At 49.8% G+C, this 27,594-nt stretch overlaps 1 protein-coding gene and 1 long non-coding RNA gene across 2 annotated transcripts; both read left to right on the top strand.

Annotated features, from left to right (window-relative positions):
* Positions 1–3,079: 3,079 nt before the first annotated feature.
* Positions 3,080–14,864, top strand: Eno1 (enolase 1). Its single transcript, XM_048415435.3, has 12 exons — positions 3,080–3,502; positions 6,052–6,145; positions 7,565–7,660; positions 8,714–8,772; positions 10,507–10,576; positions 10,669–10,802; positions 11,657–11,879; positions 12,674–12,871; positions 13,320–13,521; positions 13,796–13,904; positions 14,031–14,089; positions 14,491–14,864. Exons 1-12 carry the CDS (start codon positions 3,095–3,097, stop codon positions 14,558–14,560), a joined length of 1,722 nt encoding a protein of 573 aa, XP_048271392.2. The 5' UTR covers positions 3,080–3,094; the 3' UTR covers positions 14,561–14,864.
* A 4,460-nt stretch (positions 14,865–19,324) lies between these two features.
* On the top strand, positions 19,325–22,429 carry LOC148121596 (uncharacterized). Its single transcript, XR_015738027.1, has 2 exons — positions 19,325–19,621; positions 21,145–22,429. It is a non-coding gene; the product is annotated as an uncharacterized LOC148121596 (long non-coding RNA).
* Positions 22,430–27,594: the final 5,165 nt, after the last annotated feature.

Raw genomic sequence — 27,594 nt, 5'->3', positions numbered from 1 at the left:
TTCTAGAAAAGGTGCAAAGAGTTGGATTTTATTTTTCCATTTTTAAAACATTTCTCTCTGTGTGTATGTGTGTGATACATGTGTATGCATGTCTACATATGTGCAGGGACACGTGTGGAGGCATGCATGGAGGAACCCGAGGTTGATGTGGAAATCTGTTCTCTTCCTTTCACCATGTGAAAGTTGGGGCTCAAACTCCGTTACCATTCTTTGCAGCAAGCACCCTGACTCCCTGAGCCGTCTCACTGGCTTTTTTGATTTTCTCAAACTGAATCAGAACTCAGATATATATAAAAGCTAAGGCTACTTCACAGAACAAATTCAAACACAAGTATTCTGTGGGGCCCGGCAAATTGCTCTAGAGCCGAGGGTGACTTTGAACTCCCGATCCTCCTACTTCGGCCTACTGATTGCTGGGCTTACAGGGATGTGCCACCATCCCCAAGTTATGCAATGGCATTCTGCACTGAGCTACGTGGCCAGCCCTCGGTCCCACTTTCATGAAGAGGTATGTCACCTTCTCAGTTGGTCAGAGGTTTCAGCCAGGTGGGTCACAGGCCATACACTGGCCTTTTGTCCTGCTGGGAACACCCTTTAGTGCTTTCAAGTATAGTTGAAAACCATACTTGGCTACCCATTTCCTCTTCCTGTGCCTTTCATCTGCCCCTGCCACACAATTGCTCAACAAGCTCCTGCAAGTGAGAAATAATAGCTAAATGCCTATAACAGGGCAAACAGTCCTGTGCTGACTGCAGGTGAATGTGAGTAGGACCTGGAACAGAGCCTGGAGACCCTGGAGACAGGGCAAATGGTAGCGACTGAGTCCTGAGACCTCCAGCAATCTTGGGACAGCAGCTGCTTGAGATCATGTTTCGCTTTAGATTCCTGCCTGACTCACCAGGTTTAGTGGAGCAAGAGCTGTCCGAGTATCTTTATCTCTCCAAACATTTTAGTGGAAAATGAAGCGGCTGTCTGGAGCGCTCTCCGGGCTAAAGCCTTGGAATCACACGGAAAACAGAGCTCAGAGCTTCCCGCTTCTTACAGTTCTTACAGGGGTCGGGAGAGGGAGGGCTGTTATTTTAGCTGCTGAGTCATGGAACTGGAGATATTCCGTTTTATGCAGCCAACACACGTCAGCGTATTATTGGTGAAATCACTAACTGCTTGTGAAATTCCTAACATTCGTTAATGAATCATTTTACAATTTCCTTGTTGCTTCTTTGTTGAATTTAATCCCAAAGACCTTGCTTCTTCATCAGTGGAAACTTAACACCTTGAACTCAGTAGCCTTCAGTTTTATCCAAGGTATTGGACACCTCGGCCAGGAGCTGCCTGGAGCAAAATGCTAAGGGTTAAAAGAGAAGTGCAGCTTCCTGTAGCTGACGAGAATATGTAATAACCAAAGCCAAGAGCATATTTCAGTCTCTTTATGGAAGACACTATGGAAAATATAGAAGCAAATGCCATTAACTCCCAGACTTACAGCCCAGGAGAAACAGAGAGGTGCTGGCTTCAGTTCTGCCATGGAGAACTGTGTGCATTGCAGGAGTTACAAACTGATTTTTGTAGGGTTTGAGACAGGATCATCTCCCTTGTAGCCCACTCTTGCCTCAATCTGTTAATCAGCTGGTTTTTTTTTTTCTTTCTTTTTAAATTAGTATTACATCGGTGGGGATGGAGGTCAGGAGGCAGCTGGCAGAAGTCAGTTCTCCCCTTCCAACACTGGGTCCTAGTGTTGCGAGGCATGCCTAGTGTTACGAGGCATGATGGCAGGTGCCCCTATCCAGAGCCACCTCACTGGCTTCTAATGGCTGAAAGTCTCTCTCTCCTTTTTTCTTTGAGACACGGTCTCATCATTATGCCTTCTCTGGCTTGGAACTCATTATGTAGACCAAGTGAGTCTTTTTTTTTTTTTAATGATTCATTTAACTTTTTTTTATTATTTTATATATACAATATTATGTCTGTGTGTATGTCTCCAGGCCAGAGACCCCATTACAGATGGTTGTGAGCCACCATGTGGTTGCTGGGAATTGAACTCAGGACCTCTGGAAGAGCAGCCAGTGCTCTTAACGGCTGAGTCATCTCTCCAGCCCGATTCATTTAACTTTTATGTGCATTGGTGTGAAGGTGTTAGATCCCCTGGACTGGACTCTCAGACAGCTGTAAGCTACCATGTGGGTGCTGGGAATTGAACCCGGGTCCTCTGGAGGAGCAGTCAGGGCTCCTAACCGCTAAGCCATCCCTCCAGCCCCCCCCCCCCCAAGTGAGTCTTGAACTCAGAGATCTGCCTGCCTCTGCCTCCCTGAAGCTGTGATTAAACACCAGTTTTACTTTCTCTATGGAGAGGTAAAATGACTCCACCCACTTCTTCCTTCCGGCCATTTGCCACATCACTGTGGACTATTCTAGACCTCGGGCCTACATAAAACACCAAACTCTAAACACAAATACAGATCTCAAATATCCAGGTAGGTTGGATTTAGTTCACCATCTGGGGGAAGAAGTATTAAATCCTTCAAGAAAGGCCATTAACAGGGAAAAAGAATGAATTCACGCTGAGGTGGAGCAGGGGGAGAAATGAGGAGCATTCTAAAGATCAGGGTGGAGTAGCTGGGCGGGTGTAGCACAATGATACAGACTTTAGGTAGCACGAGTGGGATCGTGCGTTCGATACCCTGTACACGACGATACAATGATTAGGTAATATTACGGGAAAGTTCACTTCTCTTTGGCTACCTCTGTCTGAAACTCTCCACAGCAAGGACAAAAGGACAGGGTCACCTTGGCGGGTGGCACCAGAGAGCCAGGACCCGGATTCGGGAGGGGGAGGGGCGAGGGGGAGCGCACGCAGGGCGCAGGCGCAGTGCCCTATCCGCCCCCCCCACCCCGTTCCACGCGAGTGAGGCTACCCACGCTGCGGCTTAACGTTTCCACGCCGCCGGGGTCTCCCGCACCTAGGGGCGGGGCGAGGCCCACGGTAGGGCCGGGCCGCGAAGGTCATCAACAAGGTCGTGGGCCGGACGTGCTCGGCGCCGCCACACCGAGTGCGTGCGTGTGGGACTCGGAGTACGTGCCGCCGGCCGGAGCCCGCATGCCGGCCGCGCCGCCCCGCCCTCACCCAGCTTTCGTAGACCCTCAACGCGGCCCCCAGGTCCCAGCGGGAGGCTCTCCCGGCCACCCGACAATGCCACAGGCCCAGCCAGCCACGTCTACCCCCGCCTCCGGGCCATCGCCCCCAGTCTGTGCAGGCAAAGCGGACACCGCACTCACATTCTTCTACTGGAGTGACAGCACTGACGACCAATGGCCAAGCGAAGAGAAAAGAGGGCGGGCCCGCAAGGAGAGGAGTGGGCGGGGCCTCCCGAGCTGTGCTCAAAGCCGGAGTGGGAGGCGCTTAGAGCAGCTCGGCAACCGGATCGCGCGCACGACTCTCCTGAACGCTCTACAGGGTGTGTGCAGGAACCTCTGTGCTTTTCCTCTGCGGCACGCCGACTGCCAGGTAGGGTTTGGGTGCCCCTTGGAGACGGTTCGCTCACGAGCGAGCTGTTCTGGGGAACCCGGTGGACATGGGCACCCCCTAGCTTGGGTGCGAGCCGGACACCCGGGGAGCGCTCGGGTCAGCCTCGTGGAAGGTCGCGGACTCTAGGAGGGGGTTGGGGAGGTGCAGGCCCACCTGTTATTACCCAGCTGCCGGCTTGCAGTTTAAATGGGCTCCCAACCAAGCAACAGCAAATACAAAACATGGTTGATCGCCGCCCTGGGGAGTAAAGTGCTTTTCTCCCTGTAGCCATGGGGAAGGCTTTTGAGATAGGGAAAGACTTGATCTCCTGATGCTCATGAAAGCCCTTCTCGAAATGGAAGGGCCAGAAACAAAGATGCCCACGAGGCAGAGCGCCTCTCCCCCCCCCCCCCTCTCTCTTAGAGCCTGCTAGGGCTGTGTCTCTTGGACCACAGTCTAGCGTCACTGGGCGGGAGTGGTCCAGCCCATCTGTGCTTCGGAATACTTATCACTGGTTAGGTGCTTGGACAAGAGGAAATTGCAGCAGTCCCGTTGGATAGTTGGGAAGCCCTTAGAAGACCTCGCCCCAGTTAGGCAAGAAGGGGTGCGGGCTTCCTGGGTGGCTACTAGCCGGCCATGAACTGACTTAAGATGTGTTTAGGAGAACTTCCTGTTCGTTCTGGCCTTAAGCAGCGTGATCCTTTGGCTTTCGAGCTCGGTCGGAGTCGGCCTGGACTGATACCCTGACCTCTAGGTCCACATTTATGACCCTGATCCCGCGACCAATCAATCTAAAAGACCTAGAAGGGTGAGATTTTATCCTGACTAAAGACAGTTGATGTCCAGATTAAGAATCCCAGTCAGATACGTGCGGGGGAAGGAGAGAACCAACTCTTGCAAGTCAGTAGTCTGACTTCCACAGCCATACCACGTGGGCGCTCCCCCGCCCCGAGTAAAAGAAGACTAAAGTGCCAGGCATGGTGATACACACAAACCCACCACTGGGTAATCTGCAGCAGGAGGATCACTATGAGTTCGGATCAACTTGGTACACATAGAACGTGGGGTTGGGAGGACACAGAGAAGAGAATGGTATTTAAACCCAACCTGGTTTATATTAAATGTTCTTAAAGCCTACAGAGTCGTGGTTGATGTTTTGTAACAAGTAAATACTTTTTTCATAAGTGTATAAAGATCCTTTGTCTCACACAAGACAAAACTACAAAAGTGACTTCTCAGTTGAAATAAAAAGATGCTTTTGGCGCTTTAGCCCTTGCCAGGGAAAATGTGGGGAACCCGGCCAGAACGCTAATTTGCTTCAGGTCTCATCCAGTTTAGTTCTAGAGGCTCTTTGGTAAATTTCTTTCTTGGAAAGCCTACTGGAGAAAAAGTAGAGATTGGGCATTCTTTCAAAATCGTTGTCCAATAACCCTCCACTCAGGATGTTTTCTGATTAAACCTTTTTAATAAGATAAAAGTGTCCTTTTGAAAGAAAGAATAGTGAAAATATGGCGGTGGGAATTGAACCTAGGACCGCCCACGTGCTAGGCAAGCTAGCAGACATGTGCCAGCAGACCAGAGAATGCTGATGTTCACAGACCAAGGAGTTAGGTGTTGCTGGCTTCCAAGGGCAATTTCTTACTGGTTATCAAATCTCCATCAACTGAATATGCTGTTGTTACCATGGTTACAATGTGATGAGTTAGGCATTTTCCCTGATTTTACATAGTTTGCCCTGTGACCTCCCATCACTGTTTCACCCAGGTTCCTTCTCACCAGGTCTTGTGTGAACACAGCCAGCACATTGTGTCATTCAGCTGGAGGTTTGATTTGTTTTTTTTTTTAATTTTAATTATTTGCCCTAGTGCTTGCAATCTCTAGCTTTTTTTTATCCTTTCTCCCCTTCTACACCCTGGTCGTGAGGGATACAACTCAGGCCTTTGAGCATGCAAAGCACACGTTTTCTGTTGAATTGCTGCCACCTCCACAGCTCTGAGGAATGTAGCCGCAGGCAGGGTGTTGAGCATGCCTCTGAGCACTAAGCCATGGCCTTAGCCTCCAGCCTGCTTTTGTACAAAAATTTGGCTTTTTTGGGATGAGCCACAGCGCACTTGGTTTGCAGGGGTGGTTCAGTCATTGTACCATGTGGTCATCAGGCCTGATTTTTAAAAAAAAAAAAGATTTATTATATATACAGTGTTCTTCCTGCCTGTACACCTACCTGCAGGCCAGAAGAGGGCACCGGGTCTCATTACAAGTGGTTGTGAGCCGCCATGTGTTTGCTGGGAATTAAGCGGAGGTGCTAGAAGAGCACCGTTGCTGAGCCGTCTCTCCAGCCCCTTGGCATGATTCCCAAGGACTACTTTTGCTGCTTTCCAGCAGGCCATGCTACTGCCCTCCCCACAGCTCCTTTAATAAGCAGCCTTCCTAAACGGAACCCTCGGCCCACTCATCCTCTGTTAGGTCCAGCATCCCTCAGAAGTGATCCCTTCAATTAATGTTCTGTGTTACGCTTTAGAGAAAACCATGAATTGTTTTTTTCCCTACAGAAACTCGCCATGTCTATTCTCAAGGTCCACGCCCGAGAGATCTTTGACTCCCGTGGGAACCCCACTGTTGAGGTTGATCTCTACACCTCAAAAGGTATGTCCCCACTTTTCATGGTTTCTTCTACCACGTTCCTTTGAGAAATGAATGGAGGGCAGGGGTGGCGGGGAAGTGTCCTGTGCACACATCTCTCAGCCTTCCCTCTGTTGAGACTGCAGGCAGGGGCCACCACGCCCATCTCTGCTCCAAGGTGTTTAAGGCAGGATGTGGGCTGGGTGGATCTTCGGGGCAGAGAAGTAAAGCCAGGGCTTAAGCAAGCATTTGTTCCTAGAACAAGGATCATCCTTTGGAAAGCTTTTATTGTAAGGGACTGGATGGGTGTGGCAGCGCTTGGGAGCTTGCTGCAGGAGGATTGCCGGTTTAGAGACTAGCCTGGGCTACATAGCAAGAACCTGTGTCCTCTACTCAAGGACCCCTGTGCTGGAGCAGTTGGTGGGAAAGGACCTGAGGAATGGTGTGTACGGTTCTGCAGAGCTCACCAGGCTCTGCCAGTCAGAGCTGAGTCATTGTCTTAGTCACAAGTCTAGCTAGCACCAGAGCCCAGCCCTTCCTGCCAGTCCCCCAGAAAAGGATCCTCATGTCCGCAGCAACAGCTTGCGTGTGCTGCAAGGCTCTCAGCTGGATCCTAGCTACTTTTTTTGTATCAGTATAATCTTAATGTTGTCATTTGCCAGGTAAAAAACAATATTTACAATAATTAACTTGTTGATTTTTCCCATAAGATTTCCTATGTGTGTAGGCCACGTGGTTCTCAAACCCTGAGTCCTTGTAGATGCTGTGACTACAGTTGTGTGATACAGTGCTTGACCTAATATCTTTGGAGCAGCTGCATTGATGGTCCCTTTAGAAGGTGGCAGTCATGCAAGCATGAGACATTAGTTCAATCCCCAGCACCCACATAAGAAACTGGGTCTAGTGGGGTACACCAGTAATCACAGCACTGGGGACAGACATGGAAGGCTTCCCTACAACTGGTCAGCCAGCATCACCTCAATGAAGCCCCAGGTTCATTGAGATCCTGTGTCCAGGAAGACACATGGTATCAAATGTACTCCAATCTTTTTTTAGTCTCATCCCTGGAGGCAGAATTGACCCTTGTTTCACCTATGTCAGAACCCTTTGGATGTGTAGGAAGCCAGGGTGGGTTGCAGGCAAGCTAGCTCGCAGGTCCCTCAGGGAAGACTCCTGAGAACCTATTTGATGGCTCTGTATTAGGATCAATGTAAAGAATGATCTGGAAGGATGTCCAGCTGATAAGGAAGCAGCAGCACTTCTGAGGCTAGATGCTCTGACTGAGTGGGGTTGGACCTGAGCTGTTGGTCTTTCTGTTTGGTAGTCTTGTTTAGTGTTTGTTGCTTTAGTCTAAATTGGAAATTCTGCTGCCTCACCCTCCTGTGTATTGGGATACAGGCGTGTGCTGGCATTTCATAGTTGATTTTCCTACCTCTATTCCAGGTCTCTTCCGAGCTGCTGTGCCCAGCGGTGCCTCCACTGGCATCTATGAGGCCCTGGAACTCCGGGACAACGATAAGACCCGCTACATGGGGAAGGGTAAGTTTAGGAACTCACATCCCACCTTTCCACCAGCCCTCCTTGCCTTTCTCTGGGTTTCACTCATGTCATTGGTGAGTGCTGTTACCACATTGGAAAGTCAGCAAGGAAGCTCACTGTCACCCACATTGCCAAGCTTGGAAACTGGGCATGCAAACACAAGGAGACTTGTCATTCTGGGCTTTGGAAGCTTCTCCCGTCTTCACTGGGAAGTGTCTGCCTTCAGCGGAGGTGCTCAGACAGTTTTGTGGTCTGCTTCTCTGTTGCCTGGTGTGGACCAGCCCCAGTCATGGCTGCATGCAGGCTGACCTGTCACCTTGATGTGGCTGTCACATTCTGTAAGTGGAATCTGCTTGCTCAAGAGCCAGCAGAGCACGCAGAATTAGGCCCCGCCTTTATCCCTGGGGCAGTATTAGCCCTGCAAGGTGTGTGGGGTTCTTTCTAAAGAACTGGGGATCAGAGAATGTTAGTTACTGTGACCAATTTTGGAACGTTAGTGGTGTTGAGACAGCAAGGAAGAGAAGATTGTGTTCGCTGGATTTTGAGAGGCGCCCCCCAGAGGCCTCTAGAGCAGAACAGCCCATTGTCACTGCTAACAGCCCGCTTGAAGGAGAAGCTGACATTCGAAGCTCTCCTGCAGCCGCTTCCCTCACTTCTTTTCTTCTGAAGCCTGTTCTCTCCTGAGTCTCTTTTCCCTTCTATTCACCTCTGCTGGGCAGGCGTCTCGAGACCTGTTAAGTATGTTAATGAGTTCCTGGCACCAGCCTTGTGCACTCAGGTAACACGCCCTGCATCCTAGGTGTGCAGCTGGTCTTCCCAGTGCATGGTCTTGAACTAACTGTCCCTCGGATCATTCTGGGCTGATTGCTCTTGCGTGACTTTAACCCCCGGGTTCCTAAGGAAGAGCGCTCAGACTGGGCCAGGAAGCCTCCCTCGGGGAAGTGGGGTGGGGGTTAGTGTCCTGTGGAGGACCTGCAGCTCCGGTGCTCCAGCAATGCTGCTCACGCCTGCATATTGTAATACTGTCAGTAATTTCATGATTGTTCCTTCTAGGTGTCTCAAAGGCTGTTGAGCACATCAATAAAACTATCGCACCTGCTCTGGTTAGCAAGGTAGGACCCACCTTCCCGTAACCGCTGTGGATCAGTGCCACCAGAGCGAATCCCGGGGCCTTAGCTTATTCTGAGAGCTTAAAAGTTGAGGATTCCCTTTTATGCATGAGTCTAACCGACTTGCTACCTGCGTGTGGCTGTTGCTTCTGATGACACCTGAATGTGGTTGGGAATGGGGTGGAGTGGGGGTGAGGGAATACTTGGCATCATTCCCTACACTATCTTGACATTTCGGGGTCATGGTACAGATGTTAATAACAGCTTTGTGGGACATCGTCCATGGAAGATACCTGGACTTTGGAATTGATTGCCCTGTTGGGTTGGCTTACTGACTGGAACACAGGATGGGGTCCAGGTGATAGAGATGCCAGGAGCCCAGGCTACATTCCCAAGTTGTGGTGGCTTGTGCCTACAGTCTGGGTACTTGGGAGATAGGCAGAACTCCATCCCTGCCCCGTATGATATTTGCATGCTGCATGCAAAGCCCTGATTTCAACTCTGTCCCTGCTTTTTAAAAAAAATCCTCGTTTGGTAGAGGATGGCCCGGCAGAACAGCATTTGCCACACTTCAGAGGATCTGAGTTTGGTCCCCACACCAAACTCAGGGGGCCAGCAACCACTTAAAAGCCCCCTCTGCCTCTGCAGTCTCCTTCATGCATGGCACACTTTCAGACATACACATGATTTTTTTTTTTCTCATATTAGTTTAACCTAGTCTTTCAAGCCAAGGTCAGACTGCAAATCTGGTGTGGGTGAAATGGGTCTGAAGGTGACTCAGGGAGCAGTGGGCCATACCTCCTTCCTCCCGTTCACTGGGTGACATCCTGTTTGTCCCTAGTTAAGCCATCCTAATGCTGTAACTGGTACTGCTTGTATGGTCTCTTGACAGTTGCTCATTACAACTCTGCCTGTGCCCTCTGCTCCAGTCTCCTGGGCAGCTCCTTGAATATTTTATTCTCTGTCCCTTGGTCCCCACACTTATACCCTTGGTGGGCTCTCTACTTGAGCAACTACCTCCTTTAGCATTGCCTGCCAAAGCACTGAGACGTCAGAACGCTCACACAGCATTACGGAGTTGTAGATTTTCTCCCATACTTCTTATATGAACAATATTTTACAGAATGTGTTTATGTGTATGAGGGTTTTACTTGCATGTATATTTATGTACCACGTGCATGCCTGGTGCATGTGGAAGCCAGAAAATAGCATCAGATCCTCTGCAACTGGAGTTTCAGACAATTGTGAACAGCCATGTTGATTCTGGAAACTAAACCCTTATCAACCAAATATTTTGATGGATGATTTGGACATTGAGTGAAGATCTGTCTGTTGTTTGACATTGATCAGAAGGGGCAGCCTTAAAAGGAACCTCGGCAGGGCCCTGCTTGATTGACTAAACAGTAAGCCTTATTGCTTAGCTTCTAAGAGCACCCTTGTTTATCGTGATAGTTTATGCAGCACAGGGCACACACAGCAGCCTTGTATGTGTGACCTTGACTTCCTAGGTAGACTGTAGTCTGTTGTGGACCCAGGGAAATGCCTTAATTAGGACAAGTCAGATGTGGCTTTGGTCTACCCCATTGTTCACTTTGGAGCTGGGGACCGAGCCAGTCTTACAAGCTTAAGGAAGCTCCTTGCTAAGCTCCACTCCCCAGCCTCTTTCTAAAGTGCTGCTTGGTGAGAGCAGAGCTTAGGTGATTGCCCCTGGCCCTCACCGCCCCGTCTTCCCTCTAGAAACTGAATGTGGTGGAGCAGGAGAAGATCGACAAGCTGATGATTGAGATGGACGGCACTGAGAACAAATGTGAGTGCCGCGCCTGGGAAGCCTTCGTTCAGAAGTGCGGGTTTGCATGCATGTCTTAATGGCTTCTGTTCACCATTTCCGTTTTATTCTAGCCAAATTCGGTGCCAATGCCATCCTGGGAGTGTCCCTGGCTGTCTGCAAAGCTGGTGCTGCAGAAAAGGGGGTGCCCCTCTACCGCCATATCGCTGACTTGGCTGGCAACCCTGAAGTCATCCTGCCAGTCCCAGTGAGTGACTTGTTAGAACTTGCTAGAGGTGTCTCATTCCAGTTCTGTTGCTTGCTGCAGAACAATACTCGAAGCAAGTTTAAGGAAAAGCTTGTTTTCACACACGACTCTAAACACAGCCATCCTAGCAGGGAAGACACGGCTGAAGTGTATCTGCACACTCACAGGCAGAGAAAGAAATGAAGCCGGGCAGTGGTGCTGCATGCCTTTAATCTCAGCATTGTTCTGTCTAAAAAAAAAAAAGTAAGCACACCAGTCTTAATCTGTAGAATGAGTCACTGCAAGATTCCAGACTAGACAGGGCAGCTAAGCCTGCATTGCTGGCACACACCTTTGACCCCAGTACTCAGGAGGCAGAGGCAGGCAGATGGGTGACTTTGAGGACATCCAGGGCTATATAGTGAGACCTGTTGGGAGGGGTTGAGTATAGAGATACCAACTAACTACTTAGCTCCCCTCCACCCTTACATAATCCAGAACCCAAACCCAGGGAACAGTGTTACCCACAGGGGTCTGCTGCTACTTTCTAGTGGCCACAGACATGCCAGTAGGCCAGATCATCTAGATAGATGGTCCCTCTAGGGCTCACTTCATGTGGCTCTAAGTCATGTTGGGTGACAGTTAATACTAACCATTACAAGTTTGAGTGTCACATCATGGGGACCCACAAGGACCCTCTGCATCGAGTCTCTTAGAATTAGGACTCCCAGCACAGTGGATCAGAGAGTCCTGATGCGGCACAGAGCCAGGCCCATATGGGCCTGATAGCAGCTAGATGGTCAGGCTTCATGTCCTAAGGTGACTATCCATTGGCTTCCCTGGGCCGGCAGCACAGCTCTCCTCTGCTTCTCCAGGCTTTCAATGTGATCAACGGCGGGTCTCACGCTGGCAACAAGCTGGCCATGCAGGAGTTCATGATCCTCCCTGTGGGGGCCTCCAGTTTCCGTGAAGCCATGCGCATTGGGGCAGAGGTTTATCACAACCTGAAGAATGTCATCAAGGAGAAGTATGGGAAGGATGCCACCAATGTGGGTGATGAGGGCGGGTTTGCGCCTAACATCCTGGAGAACAAAGAAGGTGAGCACTGAGCTGCATGGCGCTGTCCCCTCACACCTGCCCGTTTGGGGACCAATGGCACCCTTTAAGGAGGAAAGAAGTTTTGGGTGTAGCTTTGGGTTTTCCAGTTTAATGGGGGTGACTTGAGACTGGAGACTTGAGACTCTTAGAGCTGGAGTTGCCGAAGATAGTCAGCCACCATGTGGGTGCTGGTAATTGAACATGGGTTCTAGAAGAAAAGCCGTTGCTCTTAACCACTGAACCACCTCCAGCAAGCCAGTTATTTTATTTGGTCCCATTTTAATTTTGTGTGTATGTGTACGCATTCACTCAGTTCTTCCACTTTGGCCTGAGGTACTGAACTTGGGTGTAGGTCTGGTGGCAAGCGCCTTTACCAGCCGTATCACTGGCCCTTTGTGGCCTCTTTGGCCTGTTTTAAATGAGCTTCATTGTGCATTCACCTTCTAGCTGCTGAGGTCATTGGCAGGTGGCAGGAGCCTTGTGTCTCAGTTCTTGGCAGCTTTGACTTGAGGTGGCCCTTGCTGAGGTTTCCCTCTTGGATTCCAGCCTCCGTTCTATTTAGAGCCAGTCCTCAGGACAACTGATCTTAGCTTGTCTCTCCAACTGCATCTTCGCCAACACAGCTGCCATGGCATAAGAAGGGCTGTGTTAGAGATTGCTACTTATGGGTCCATGGTCCCTCACCAATGACCTTTTGACCCAAGCAGGAATGAGTGCCTGACAGCCGGAAACTCAACAGCCAGGGCAGTCCCCATTCGGCACCTGTTACCCACCTTTGCTTCGTCTCTTTCCAGCTCTGGAGCTCCTGAAGAATGCAATTGGAAAGGCTGGCTACACTGACCAGGTTGTCATTGGCATGGACGTGGCCGCCTCTGAGTTCTTCAGGTCTGGGAAGTATGACCTGGACTTCAAGTCTCCTGATGATGCCAGCAGGTACATCACCCCCGACCAGCTGGCTGACCTGTATAAGTCCTTCATCCGGGAGTATCCAGGTGAGTGCTCCAAGACCACTCTCCCCATGCTAGCTGCAGTTTGTGACATGGAACTTCATCCGTGCTCCCACTGTAGCAATAGATCCAGTTTGGTCACAGTCAAGACAAGACCTTAACATACCCCTCATTCTCTTCCTGCCCCTTTCTCTTTTTTCCTTTATGTCCGTTGATGGTGTTGGGACCCCTGGAACTAGAGTTCCAGTTGTGAGCTACTGTGTGGGTGTTGGAATAAAAGCAGCCCCTCTGGAAGAGCAGACACTGCTCTCAACTGCTGAGCCATCTCTCACCCCCATACCCCTTTGTAGAGACAGTTTTGATCAATGCCAGCTTGTGTAGACCTTAGTGTGGGTCATCTTCCTGCTTGAGCTCTCCTTTTAAAAAAAAGAGACAGAAAGAGGAAATGGTGTCTGGGGACCACAGCCCACCTGATGACTCCTCCTTTCCCTAGTGGTGTCCATCGAGGACCCCTTTGACCAGGATGACTGGGAAGCCTGGCGGAAGTTCACCGCTAGTGCAGGCATCCAGGTGGTTGGGGACGATCTCACGGTGACCAACCCGAAGAGGATTGCCAAGGCTGTCAGTGAGAAGTCCTGCAACTGCCTCCTGCTCAAAGTGAACCAGATCGGCTCCGTGACCGAGTCTCTGCAGGCGTGAGTAGCCGGTGGGCAGGGCTTGTGGGACTGTCGATTCCAGGTGTCTGTAGAGTACGTGGTGGTAGCCAGAGGGACGCAGCAGTGAGCACTGTTGCCTGGTCCTCAGTCCCTGTGGCTTAATTTGGCTACAGAGACCAGGATGTTTGTCTCTTTGAGGGCTTGATGCCAGGGTGCGAGGGTAAGGATGCCCTTAGGCTGTAAGCCTGCAGAGGGCCAGGTACCGAGGCTGCAGCTCAGTACATCACATGGTCTGACTTGTGTCCTTTCTTAGGTGTAAGCTGGCCCAGTCCAATGGTTGGGGCGTCATGGTGTCCCATCGCTCTGGGGAGACTGAGGATACTTTCATCGCTGACCTGGTGGTGGGTCTCTGCACTGGGCAGGTAAGCGCTGTCTGCCTGGGTGTCTGTCTGTAGGGGTGGCTCTTCCCCCTGTGGGAGAGAGGGCTGGACTTTTTGTTCTTATTCTCCATTGCTTCTATAATGATGGCTTTTCCTTTGTCCCTCTAGATCAAGACTGGTGCCCCTTGCCGATCCGAGCGCCTGGCCAAGTACAACCAGATTCTTAGGTAAAGATTCAGCAGGGAGACAGTGGGAGGGCGTATTCTGTTGGAATCCCATCCTGAACAACATACAGTTGGAAAGGCCATGCACACAGACAATGGCTGATAGTGGATCCCAAAGCAGTTGCTTGCCGTGTGGTGCTGCCATCTTCTGGTGGAAGGCAGAGTAGCTCCCCTTTGAGGGTCTATCCACATTAGAAGCTGAGCACTGACAGATACTGGTTCTCCTTTAAAACCTCACTCTTGAAGTTCACAACAGGAAAGCAGAGTGACAGCAGGATAGCTCAAACTCGTGGCAGTCCCCTGCTTCCACTTTCCATGAGTTAGAGTTAATAGGCTGGGCCAACACATCCTCTGCACCGGAAGCTAACTGTTTGGTTTGGTTTTTCCCCCTCTTCTCTGCCAAGAATTGAGGAAGAGCTGGGCAGCAAGGCCAAGTTTGCCGGCAGGTCCTTCAGGAACCCCCTGGCCAAGTAAAGTGGATGGAGATCCCTGGAGCCACCAGCTGCTTAGACCCTGTCCCTGATGTCATCAAGGCGGCGCAAGGCCGGCCCAGTGCTTGCCCCTCCCATGCCACTGCTTCCTTAGACGTCTTCAGTCCGCCTGACCACCTGGAGCCCTGCTGGAAACCCCAGCTTTGTAATCATGTGACTGGTTCGAATCATTGTCACCTCACTTCCAAGCTAGTATCTGGAACCCAGTGTAATCTCTAGGGTGGCCACAGGAAAGACCCCTGCCCCAGCGGTTCTACCTACAGAATAAAAGCCTCAGTGACCCATAAGCACTGCCTGAGTGGATGAAACATCAGGGTCTTCTGGAGGCCCATGTGTAATTTTTCTGGGGTAAGAAAGTCTGGAGGTTCCGGGCCCTCCCTGCAAGTCCTGTGCGTCTGTCCTCAGTAAGGACAGCTTGGAGCAGGGAGGAATTGAGCTGCTAGGCAGAAGGAACCAATACAGGCTTGACCTAAAAATGTTCTGATGTGAGATGACCAGCCATCCTTGGGAAGGACAGGACTGCAGTTCTTAATATGTAAACTGGGAATGACAAACGCATGTCACGTGTGGGAGGTGGGAATCACTGGATGGCAAACATCTAGGTTTATGGACAAGTGGTGATACACGCCTTTAATTCCAGCAAGAGCAGGTGAGTTTGAAGCCAGCATGGTCTACAGAGCAGGTTCAGGGACAATTCCATAGCTACTGAGAAGCCCTGACTCAAAACCTCATCTCATAGTTGTTTGTGAGCCCCCATGTGGTCGCTGAGGACTGAACTCTGGACCTGTGGTAGAGCAGCTAGGGCTCTTACGCTCTAGCCATCTTCCCTGCACCACCCATGATTAAAAGTTGGTGTGTGTATAAAGCCAGCCAGTACTGTGCTGCACAGTAACATCCTGTCTGCTGAGAAGGGAGAGCATCTCATTCAAAGGTATTAAAGGAGTTGAAGTCAGGTGCACCTAGCTAGTTTAATGCTCTTAAAACCAGTGTGAGTAATTAGTATTTAATATAAGGGGGCTGGAGAGATTGCTCAGTGGTTAAGAACTTTGTTCTTCCAGAGGTCCTGAGCTCAATTCCCAGCAGCCACATGGTGGCTCACAACCATCTGTAATGAGGTCTGGAGCCCTCTTCTGGCCTGCAAGCATATACGCAGACAGAATATTGTATATGTGATAAATATTTAAAAAAAATAGAAGTGGGCTGCTAGGGTAGCCCAGCTCCCCAAGTCTTTTAAAGATTGAAGTTGGTAGAAAAAGGGCAACTGCCCCTCAAGTCTCTTCTGGCCTCCCCCATGCACATACAGAAAATGCAGGGTGAGGTTACATGGATGGGTTGCTGTCCCATTGAAGTTCTGAGCACCAGGTTTCCTTGTTAGGTAGACTTCAATTGGGAACAGCCTCTAGGGGGTCGCTCTTAGTGCCTTGTGGGTGATTGTGGCAGTAGCTGTATCAGTGTAGTCTCAGACTTCCCTTATCCTCAGACACTTACATTCAGGTTTTTTTTGTTTTTTTTCTAGTAACGGGGAAGTTAGTGGATCAGAGACCCTAGGCAAACACCCTTCAACCCCCAACACACACTTCCAAATAACAGGAAAGGCTTCCCACCACCTACCACGCAGCCATCCTCTACCCAGCCACAGATAGCTATTGCACAGCGCCCACACCTGTGATTTCAGCACGTGGGAGGCTTACAGGAGCATCATTTCTGGAGTCCCTGAAGTGGGCTTGCAAGCTGCCATTGCAGTGGGTTTCAGTTTATTTTCAGGGTGCTGTATTCTCTGACAGACCTGGAACCAGGCTGACCTTGAACTCATATCTGTACAATATGCCAAGCAACTTTTTTTATTTTAGATTGTGTGTTTCTGTTTACACATGCACATGTAAACAGAGTTGGGAGGAGGTTATCAGCTTCTGGGGCTCGAGTTTCCAGCTCGTGAGCTGGCGGACATAGGAACTACACACTGAACGTGGGTCCTGAAGCATCTGGCTAAACCACTGAGTCACCCCCAACCCCTCAGCACTGGAGATTTTTCATGGCTTACTGCAGACATTTCTTGATAAATCTAAATCACATTAGATTTATTGTGATTTATTTCTATGAATGTTTTGCTGGCATGAATGTGTACCACATGTGTGCCTGGTGCCCATGAAGGCAGAAAAGTGCATTGGGTCATCTGGAACTGGTTGTGAGCTACCATGCGGGTGCTGGCATATTCTCATTCGGGCTGGACCTGTGCACGCTGAGGTAGTAGGCAAGGGAGGCGGTGACTAAGCTTCCAGACCCAGAACTAAGGAAGCACATTCCTGCCCCGAATAGGCCAGAACCTTGTCCTGGGGGCCTGTCCACAGGAGGACAGGCCACATGACTGCCAAGTTTCCATGGAGCCATTAGGGAGACATTTATCACAAGCCTGGGGTCTCTAGACCACGAGTTTACAGAAACCTTTCCAAGCGGCCCCGGTGGAATTGCTAGCTTCTCTTGCTTGTTCAGTGTTTTTACCCATTTTTGTCACAAAAAGCTCTCTGTACTTTTAGCACAAATTCCTGGGCCTCTGCCTTTAGAACAAAATTGTCTAAAGCAGTGATTCTCCAGCTTGGCCACTGAGAATCTCTTAGGGCATTCCTTGCTCAGGCCTCATCCCTGAATCCCCTCACTTCCCCCCTGGAGTCCAAGGCTTCCGACTTTGTTACAAACAGCCAAGCTTAAAATTCACTAACAAAGTCAGCGGATCCAGGGTTGGCGGTGCCTGGGCAGGGCTGTAGTGTCAAGCTTGGAAGGAGAAGTGGAAGCCGCCAAGCCTCCATGAAAGCCTTGGTCTTGGGAAATTTGCTCATAATGAATGAAGCTGAGGCAGGAAGAAGGCCGCTGAGTCCACAGAGCTGTGCAAGGGGACAGCTGTGCCTGGGCAGTGGATTCTGAGCTAGGTCTGTGGATGCAGCCAAATCAGCCCTCCTCTAGAGCAGCCGGGATCCCAACACCTGCTTCCCCAGAGACTAACTGCAGCAGTAGCTAAGGGCACAGAGCAAGTGCACTGCTCTAGATGCTGACGTTGCCGCTACCCCCAAGTGCTGCTGTTACCACAGATACTAAGTGCATCTCTCATCAGCTTAGACTGCCAATCAGAATAAAACAGGCTAAACAATCAGATACGGTATCCCATGAAAGAAGATGAATGAAGCCTTAGGGGTCTTTTTAAACTGCAGACTGGCTCAGCAGGTCTCAGTACTTCACCCTGGGTTTCTGTGAATATTTCTCTCTGCTACTCTACTGCTTGTTCTTGCTCTCCCTCTCTCTCCTTTTCTCCCGCCTCCGTGTGTGTGTGTGTGTGTGTGTGTGTGTGTGTGTGTGTGTGTGTGGCTTTATGCCTAAGTGACAACCAGCAGTTAGTTGCCATGCATATTGATTATCTGCAGATATGGGGAGGAGGCAGTGCTGGGGTAATAGAGGTATGTTGTGTTTTAATAAATAAAACTTGCCTGAAGATCAGTGCAAAGCAGCCACACTAATCAGCCATACAGACCAGACAGTGGCTGTACACACCTTTAATCCCAGCAGCCACACTAGTTCGCCATAAAGGTCGGGCAGTGATGGTGCACGCCTTTAATCCCAGCCCTAGAGAGGAATATAAACCAGGAGGAGACAGCTCTCAGCTCAGTCTCAATCAGAGGATTCATGGAGGCAGGACTGCCCATTGTAGAGGTAAGAGTCTGCTTTGCTTTTCTGATCTTCAGGTTGAACCCCAATATCTGTCTCTGGGTTTTTATTAGTCGTGTTACAAGGGGTTGGAGCCAGGGTCTCCCACTGGTGACAGAAATTCCATACTGCTGAGCTTCATTTTCAGTGTGGATTTTTGAAAGTGCTGATGGGTGCATACATCAGCAGAGGTCAGGCTTGTTAGGGAGGCTTCCCCATGCTCTGTTTCCTGGACAAACACGGTAATATGGGACATTCCTCATGCCCTTGGCCGAGATGGTTATGTGGAGCCTGGTGTCAGTGTGCACATCTGTGGTCTCCATCTTCTTCATGGAAGTTTCTGGATTCTTGAGTACCTAGGGACATTTTCCTGAAGCCCACTTCAGGAAATTGTACCAGAAACGTTAGTGGAATATTCTGTCCCAACCCTGCCAACAACAGACTGTCTCTCTTATCCAAACTTTCTTTTTTCATTTCTGTTTTTGTTTTGGAACTTATTAAGTCTTCCAGTCCGGCCTCAAAAACCCACGATGCTCCTGCCCCAGCTTCCCAAGGGCTGGGATCCCAGGTGTAAGCCCTGCTCTTCACCAAGTTTTACTTTTTCTTCCTTTAAAAAAATATATTATTGGGCTGGAGAGATGGCTCAGTGGTTAAGTGCATTGCTTGCTCTTCCAAAGGTCCTGAGTTCAATTTCCCAGCAACTACATGGTGGCTCACAACCATCTATAATGAGGTCTGGTGCCCTCTTCTGGCCTTCAGACATACACACAGACAGAATATTGTATACATAATAAATAAATAAATAAATAATAAATGTTTTTTTTAAAAAAACAAAATATATATATATATATATTATTTATTTGTTTATTTTTGGTTTTTTGAGACAGGATTTCTCTGTGTAGCCTTGGCTGTCCTGGAACTTACTCTGTAGACCAGGCTGGACTGGAAGTCAGAGCTCCGCCTGCCTCTGCCTCCCAGGTGCTGGGATAAAAGTGTACGCCACCAAGGCCCAGCATCTCTCTCTCTCTCTCTCTCTCTCTCTCTCTCTCTCTCTCTCTCTCTCTCAGATTTATTTATGTGTACATATGAGTGCCTGCATAGCATGAATCGCCTGTTTGGTGCCCTCAGAAGCCCGAAGAAGACATGCGGTTCCCTGGAACTGGAGCTGCAGGCAGTTGTGAGCTGCCTGGTGTGGTAACTGAGAACCAAACCTGAGTCCTCTGGAAGAGCAGCCAGTGCTCTTGACCGATGAGCCCCATCTTCACCACCTTCCCTCGAGGACCACCCTGCCTCCCTGGGTGGGAAAACCACTCCCAGCCCCGCCCATTGTTGCTTTAACAGCTGTACTAAGGTATGATTTGCATCCAGTAGCAAGTATTCACCTTAACTGCAATCTGACATGTTTTAACAAATACACATGGCTGAAGTGATGGCTTAGCTGTTAAGAGCACTGACTGTTCTTCCAGAGGACCCAGGTTTGATTCTTAGCACCCACAGGCAGCCCACAATCATCTTTAACTCCCAAGTTCCAAGAAATTTTACACCCTCTTCTGGTCCCATTGGTGCACAGACATACATACAGGAAAAATACCCATACACATAAAATAAAAATAAATTTTCAAATAAGCCAATAGACTTGAGGAAGCAGCAGCACTGTCATGATGGGCCCTTTGCAGCATCTTTGGAAGAACGCCATGCCCCAGCCCTGACCCAGGAAGCCTACCTTGCTTGGCTTTCTTCTTTGACATTCGTATGTGTGCATCAGAGCCAGAAGACGGCCTCGGTCCTCCGGAGCTGAGTTATAGGTGGTCACGGGTCATCCAGCATGGGTGCTGGACACTGAACCAAGGCCCTCTGGAAGAGCCGTACTTTTAACTGTTGAGCGGTCTCCAGCTTTCTACAGTAATAGTGGCTTCTTACTAGTACTGTTCTTATTAACTTCATGTGAAAATAACAGTTTCTGGGTTCTTTGGTTTAGAAAATGAGTAACACTGGTCCTACATTCCCAGAGGCCAACAAGCAGTCACTTACTCTGGCACCTTTGACCCACCTCTTTGCTTGCCTTGCTTAGGTACCTGCCCAACCTCCAAGGTGGTGTGTGTGGGTGTGGGTGTGTGTGAGTGTGTGGGTGTGTGCGTGTGTGTGTGTGAGTGTGTGTGTGAGGGGTGTTCATTGTACAGGGTAATGTGTTGGAGTTGATTCTCTTCTCCTACCATGTGGATCCAGGGATGAAACTCGGGTCATCAGGCTTTGGGGTGGGTGCCTTTACCTCTGCAGGCAGAGCCCTCTCTCTACTCTCTCTCTCTCTCTCTCTCTCTCTCTCTCTCTCTCTCTCTCTCTCTCTCTCTGCCCTTCCTCAGCCCTCCCTCAACCCTCTTTCAGCCATCTGTCCACCTTCCCTCTCCGCCCACCCTCTCTCTGTCCTCTCTCTCTCCCTCTCCCCTCTCTAAGGCTCTTAAACCTGGAACCCCGGTCTACAATCTATGCAGGTGGAGAGCTTCCCAGTTCTTGGCTGTTCTGTAAGGCTCTCTACTGAGCACTTGTGAGCTCTGGCCCTCCAGGGTTTCTTCCCCACTGACGACTGATGTCTGGTGCCCAGGTTGAAAGGAGCCCCTGCCCTTGTAGGCACTGACTGTGGGTCAAGCACTACCCTCCTCAGATTCCTCTTGTCAGCTCTCCGGGAGGCCAACCTGGCATTCTGGCTGCAGAATAGCTAAGCTTGGTAATCAGGGCTGCTGTCCGTGGGGGCCAGGATGATAGCAGACTCATTTGCATATGTGACCTAAGACAGTAATTAAACCTAGGCGCCCCAGGGGTGAGAAGCAAGCACATTAATTCAGGAGCAATTAAAAATCCTCTAATATCACCATGCAGAGCCACCACTTCTGAGACTGGCACTGACTGATGACAGTCACCTTCGGGCTCCCTCGTTTGGCCACCAGACAGCTGCACATGGCTGAGAAGAGCATGCTTTGGCCTCAGGGACAGCAGTTCTACTTGAGCATCAGCCCTTTTCTAGGGCCTGACATTGCGCAAAGCCACTGCTGGAAAGACAAGACCAAGATGCTTTTCCTTAGCAGTGGTAAAACACAGACGACAGGTGCCATTTTGCCAGCTTCGGATTTCAGTGAGTGCATCGAAAATGCTAACTACATATATATGCTGAGACCCTGGAGGCGCCAGGTTCAACTGCAGCTCCCACTTTTCTGCTGTGTTCTGGGGACTTCAGTGACCGGGAGGTCTCGACCCCTTGTGGAGTCTGAGTGTGCCTGCAAGTTATTGTGGTCCTAGGTGGAGGGTGCTGGCCTGTGCTGGCCTTTGCTGCCCTGAGAAACACTTTCAGCATAAGTGAGCATACTACCATCCACTCAGATGTACATATGCACTCAGATCCAGCAGCACACCCCTCTGCCAGGGGAAACAGATAATGCCATACACCTGTCTTTTGTCTGTTCTTCCTTTGTTACCAGGTAAACTCTCTGAGACTGTGCAGTGCTCAGTGCCATGGTTCCCAGACTAAGAAGGGCACCTGGAGCACAGCAGGTGTCCCAGGGAGCACATACACAAAAGTCCGTTCCTGGTGACTTTGTGTGCCACAGAAGGCCCAGGCATCCGTGCCAGAGGAAGTCTCTGTTTTGCTTGCATGTTTCTTTGGTTGACATTATGAGGTATGTCTCATGCTGCCCAGGCTGGCCTTGAACTCATGAAGTAGCCAAAGAACACTGCCTTATTTTCATACCACGGGCTTGAATTCAGGGCAGTGCTTACATGAGCTCTCAGCTTCCTGCCCCTGCCATTGTGCTTGCCACTTGCTGTGCCTCACACTGTGATGAACTCTTTTTTTTTTTTTTTAAGGTTAAGTATCCTTTATTTGAAATGCTTGGTATTGTTAATATGTAGGAGTCTTTCTTTCTTTCTTTTTTTCTTTCTTTCTTTTTTTAAATGTGTAAGTGTTCTGCCATGTATACCTGCAGGCCGGCCAGAAGAAGGCATCAGATCCCATTACAGATGATTGTGAGCTACCATGTGGTTGCTGGGAATTGATCTCAGGAACCGTGGAAGAGCAGCCGGTGCTCTTAACCCCTGAACCATCTCACCAGCTCCCTGAACTCTTAACCTTCTGGAAACAGAAGCCCAAATAAACTCTTTCTCCTATAAACTGCCTTGCTTGCGGGTTTTAGCTAAAAAAAGGAACTGACATAACACCAGTTAGCAATCGTTCTCTGCCCGCTCCCAGCCCCTGGTACGGAGAGCCTTCCGGAAGTTTCCAGAAGCTTCCTGTGAATGGGGTCTGAGCCTGTAGAAGTCAGAAGAGGGCATCAGAGCCCCTGGAACTGGAGTTACAGGCAGTGTGGGCTGCCATGTGAGGGGGAACTGAACCCAGGTTTTCTGCAAGAGTAGTCAATGATCTTAACCTCTGAGCCATCTCTCTAGTCCCCTGGTTTTACATGTTTATGTTTTTGTTTTTGTTTTTCAAGACAGGGTTTCTCTGTAGCTTTGGAGCCTGTCCTGGGACTTGCTTTTTAGATCAGGCTGACCTCAAACTCACAGAGATCCTCCTGCCTCTTCTTCCCAGGTGCTGGGATTAAAGGCATGTGCAGCCACCATCCAGTTGTTTTTTTGTTTGTTTGTTTGTTTGTTTGTTTTTGTATAAAACCCAAGCTGACCTCAAACTCATAATCTTCTTGTCCCAAGTGTTGAGATTAGTAAGTGCCACCATCTGAGTGGCGACTTTGTTTCCTAGTGTTTGTTTCTGAGTTGTATCAATTCTTATAAGTCCATATATGTGTATGTATGTATGATATATGTATTGTATATATGTTTGTATGTTTGTGTATACATGGATGTTTGTATGCCTATGTATTTCCTTCTGAAAGTTTATATCTATCTATCTATCTATATATATATATATATATATATATAAAACAACTTTAGGTATATGTGTGTGTGTTAGTGTGTATGTATTTTCTTCTAAGCGTTAATAGCTTTAGGTGGATGTGTGTGCTTGTTTGTGACAGGCTCTCTCACTATGTAACCCTGGTTGTCCTGGAACTCACTATGAAGATGAGAGTGGCTTCAGACAGCTGCAGACTCCCCAGCCTGTGAGGACTCCCACATGCACCCGGCATGCACAGCACTTTTGTTTTGTCGAGACAAGGTGGGCCATGGCCTGACTCCCTGCGGTTCCGTTGCCCCAGCCTCCCCAGTACCCCACTCACCTCAACTGGCAACTGCACCTCTCCCCCAGCCCTCATGCCAGGGGTTGGACCTGGACTCTTGCATATTTAACTCTTATATTTAGCTCTGAGTCCTTGAGTTAAGTTTTGTACAAGGCGTTCCACACGTATGCCCATATCCTGATACAATTTGTTGAAGAGAAATCTTGGGGGGGTGTTGAAGAGATGACTCAGTGGTTAGGGTATTGACTGCTCTTCCAGAGGACCCAGGTTCAGCTCCCAGCACCCACATGGTGGCTCACAACCACCTGGAACTCCAGCTCCAGGGGATCTGACACCATCACACAGATGGACAGAAGTCTGAATCACTAAGGGATGTTTCAAAAGCTGTTGAAGAGACAGCATTTTCAGAGACTGCTCAGCGGCTCTGGCCACCATGGTACCCATTGCTCACTTAACTGTTCTCCTTGTCATCGTTTATCCCGCCATGGAGCGCTTGCCTAGAATGTGTCAGGCTGGGGGTGAGTGTGGCAGTCAACAGCTGTACCCTGGGCTCAGATAGAACGATTTCCTGAGCTCACAAGGTTGAGGTAACCTGGATAAGCTAGCAAGACACTGGTGAAAGAAAAGGAAAGGACTTGGGGGTCAAAGAGGTGGCTCCGTGCTTAGCGTACTGGCTGATGTTGCAGAGGACCCGAGTTTGATCCCCAGCCCCACGTAGTGGTTCACAACCATCTATAGCTCCAGTTCTAGAGAATTCGATGCCCTCATCTGGCCTTCATGGGCACCAGGCTCCCACATGGTAAAGACATACATGCAGTCAAAACACCCATACATATAAAATAGTTTATTAAAAATAAACTTAAAAGAAGGGAAGAGGGGAGGGGAGAAGAAGGTAGGAAAGAGGAGAAAAGGGGAGGGAAGGGCAGAACAGGGGAGAGGAGGGCCAGTTGCTGGGGTGGTCTACTATGGAACAATGGTCTTGTCATTTGCCTTTTAATAAAACACTGATTGGCCAGTAGCCAGGCAGGAAGTAGAGGTGGGGTGATGAGAACAGGAGAATCCTGGGAAGAAGAAAGTCAGTCTGGTCAGTCTGCAGTTGTCACCCAGATGCAGAGGAAGCAAGATGAGAATGCCTCACTGATAAAGGTACCAAGCCACATGGCTAACACAGACAGGAATTATGGACTAATTTAAGATGTAAAAAAGAGTTAATAAGAAGCCTGAGCTAATAGGCCAACCATGGTGCCCATGATTAATGTAGACCTCTGTGTGTTTCTTTGGGACTGAACGGCTGGGCAGGACAGAAACCTCTGTCAACAGTGGTCCAATGGCCTTCTCTGAGTTTAAGACCTCAGTCACCAATACGGAACCAAGACTGCCTCTCAAATACTTGAGGGCTAGAGCGTCAATCCAAGGGACCCTAAATCCTTCAGAACTTTCTGCTGATGCAGCTTCAGACCTCTGGCATCCTCCTTCCAAACCCAGACCAGAGGAGTGGTCAGGCCAGGCTCCTCCTGCCTGGGCTCCAATTGGCCACCAGGGAGCCCGGTAGAGCCACCTTGAACCCAGGGCCTGGGATGCTGCCTGCTGGCTAGCCTTTCCTGGATTGTTTCCCAGTCCTAGTCTGTCACCCCAGCAGTTGGCACAGGTTCACCCTTTCTGGTATTGGACTGAGTCTATCCTTGGCTCGCAGGGGCTCGGAGCCAGGGTGAAGTTAACCCAAAGCCTGGAACAAAGCTCAGTGAGACAAGTAGAGCCGTCTTTGGATAAAAGAAAATTCCTGGACAGCATGTCCTTGCCAACACCTAACCTCTCCAGTGTTAGCACAGATGCCATGGAAGGCACTGCGCCACGAGATGCAAGGTGACACTTCTTCCTTGGCTCACTTTGATTCTTCCGCCAGCGGGGAGGCAGCTCCCAGCTACGTTTCCCCGCCAGTTTCTTTCCCTCTCTGCCTTTCACGAACAGGCGGGAAGGTAAGGAAAGTGGAATGAACCATGGATCCAGCTGCTCTGCCACCAAACTCCACCAGTCCTGAAGAAGAAGCCAAACAATCTAGGTGCTAAGCCAGGCCCTGCCTTCTTCCCTCTAGCACAGCTGTGTTTGGGGATGCCAGCCACACGCCAAGAAAGCAAACAAACCAAGGCTGGGCAGGGCCTTTCCGGGAACTGACCTGATTCTCAGGATCTGAAGTGGGACAGACACAGCCAGGAGTCCACCTGCCTGACAGGACCAGAGGGCTCCAAGCCAAGGCACTCATTTGGAGGGCCTCTGGCAGACCCAGGCAGAGTGCAGGGTGTCTCGCACACATCCTGCAGCAGCTCAGAGCTACAGCGCCTGGATGCGGGGTCATTCAGAGAGACTCAGTCACGCCCCAGGAGGCAGGGATCCTGAATACCTGGCACAGAAAGGGACAGCCTGAGGTGGGTTCCCTCCTCTTCCTCATTCTCCTCCCTCCACTTATCTCTTTTCACTGCCGCAGTAAGAAAACACCCCTGAGCTGACAAAGATAAGATCGCAGGAGATAGGAAGCTCAGGAGATTATCGTTTCCTGTCTGCGGCTCCAGACTCCTTTGGGAAGGCAGATGGATGCTTCTGTGTCTAATTTTCTCCTTCCTGGAAGAATGAAGAGCCCAGCAGCATGACTGGAAATAGCACGGAAGGAACAACGAAGGACCATGCCTTGGGCTAATGTATTCCCTACCTCACTGGAACTGCTTTGACTCAAGAGAGAGAGTGGCTTCCTGCAGCACCCCATCATTAATCTGCATCCCCTGAGCTCTTCAGCAGTTAAGCACCCATGCTAGGCAAGTGCTCCTCTGATGAGCTGCTCACACACACACACACACACACACACACACACACACACACACACACACACCCGTACCCAGCAGTTGAGTTCCAAGCATGACACTGCTTTATGGGGCTGCTGGCTTAGAAGTTCCCAGGAATGTTCGCCCACTCAAAGAGGCTTAAACCCAAGGCTGGGGTGGAACTTGGTTGGTTGAGTGCTTGCCTAAAGAAACCCTGGGTGCCATTCCCAGCACCACAAATAAAACCAGGTGTGGGGCATAAATCCAGCCCTCAGGATGTGGAAAGAGGAGGCTCAGAAGTTCAAGGTCAAACCTTAGTGGGGAAGGCTTTTAATCCCAGCACTAGGGAGGCAGAGGTAGGCTGCTGATGTCTGAGTTTAAGGTCAGTCTGGTCTACAGACTGAGTCACAGGACAGTCAGGGCTAATAGAAAATCCAAAACCAAAAACGGGTGTTGGAGAGATGACTCAATGGTTAAGAGTATTGACTGTTTTTCCAGAGGACCCAGGTTCGGTTCCCACATGGTAGCTTGGAACTGTCTGTAATTCTAGTTCCAGGGCACCCGACATCCGTGGCAAAATATCAATGCACATAAAACAAAAATAAATTTAAAAATTTTTAAAAAAACAAACCAAAATAAAGTTGAAGATTATGCTCAGATACATACAGTGTTTGAGGCCAGCGTGGGATATATAAGACGCTATCTAAAAATTAATCAATTAATTAAAAGGAGAAGGGAGAGGAAGCAGAGGAGCTGGCACGTGGAGGGCGGTAAAGTCACAGAAAATGAATGGTGGTGTTCCTCATCTACATCAGCTCCTGAGCACCCGGTCTGTGCCCCGCGGATCGTGAGTCTGTCGGACCATCTTTATGGCTTCCCATCTGTTGCCTCCCACCTTCCCTCTTCCCCCAGAGCCTCCAGCCCACGTGAGCAGGATGAAGGAGTGGCTCTGCCCTGACACGCCAACATGTGGATCTCAGAGCCAGATGGTGCGTTCTGGGCCCACAGAGCAGCAAGGATGACTCAGCATGTGTTCAGATCTTTGCAGGGCAGAAGGCTCGCTCGGTACTGGTTCCTGCTTACCCATCTGCTGTGGGTGGGAGATGGTCGAGCGTGTCCGTGTTGGAAGCTTGGGCGCATGCAGTGTTTGGATGGTGAGGCTGGGGGAAGCTTAGGAGGCGGCTCAGTGAGTAAAGGCGCTCACCATTAAGCCTGGCAACCTGAGTTCCCTTCCTGGCCTCGCATGGTGGAAAGAGGGAACGAACTCCCAAAGTTTTCCTCTAACTTCCAGACATGAGTATCTCTTCCCACAGTAAGAAAAATGGTAATTT

This window comes from Myodes glareolus, chromosome 6 (genome assembly GCF_982192425.1).
Source record: "Myodes glareolus chromosome 6, mMyoGla1.1, whole genome shotgun sequence".
In the NCBI taxonomy this organism is placed as follows: domain Eukaryota; kingdom Metazoa; phylum Chordata; class Mammalia; order Rodentia; family Cricetidae; genus Myodes; species Myodes glareolus.
Note: the sequence above shows the minus strand (reverse complement) of the source record. Positions and strands in the feature narration are given on the sequence as shown.

Excerpts from the sequence above, each read along its gene's own strand:
- Eno1 (XM_048415435.3), top strand. The coding sequence starts at position 3,095 with ATGCCGGCCGCGCCGCCCCGCCCTCACCCAGCTTTCGTAGACCCTCAA. Across the intron at positions 11,880-12,673 it reads CATCCTGGAGAACAAAGAAG|CTCTGGAGCTCCTGAAGAAT; the intron begins GTGAGCACTGAG and ends GTCTCTTTCCAG. Across the intron at positions 14,090-14,490 it reads AAGTACAACCAGATTCTTAG|AATTGAGGAAGAGCTGGGCA; the intron begins GTAAAGATTCAG and ends TTCTCTGCCAAG.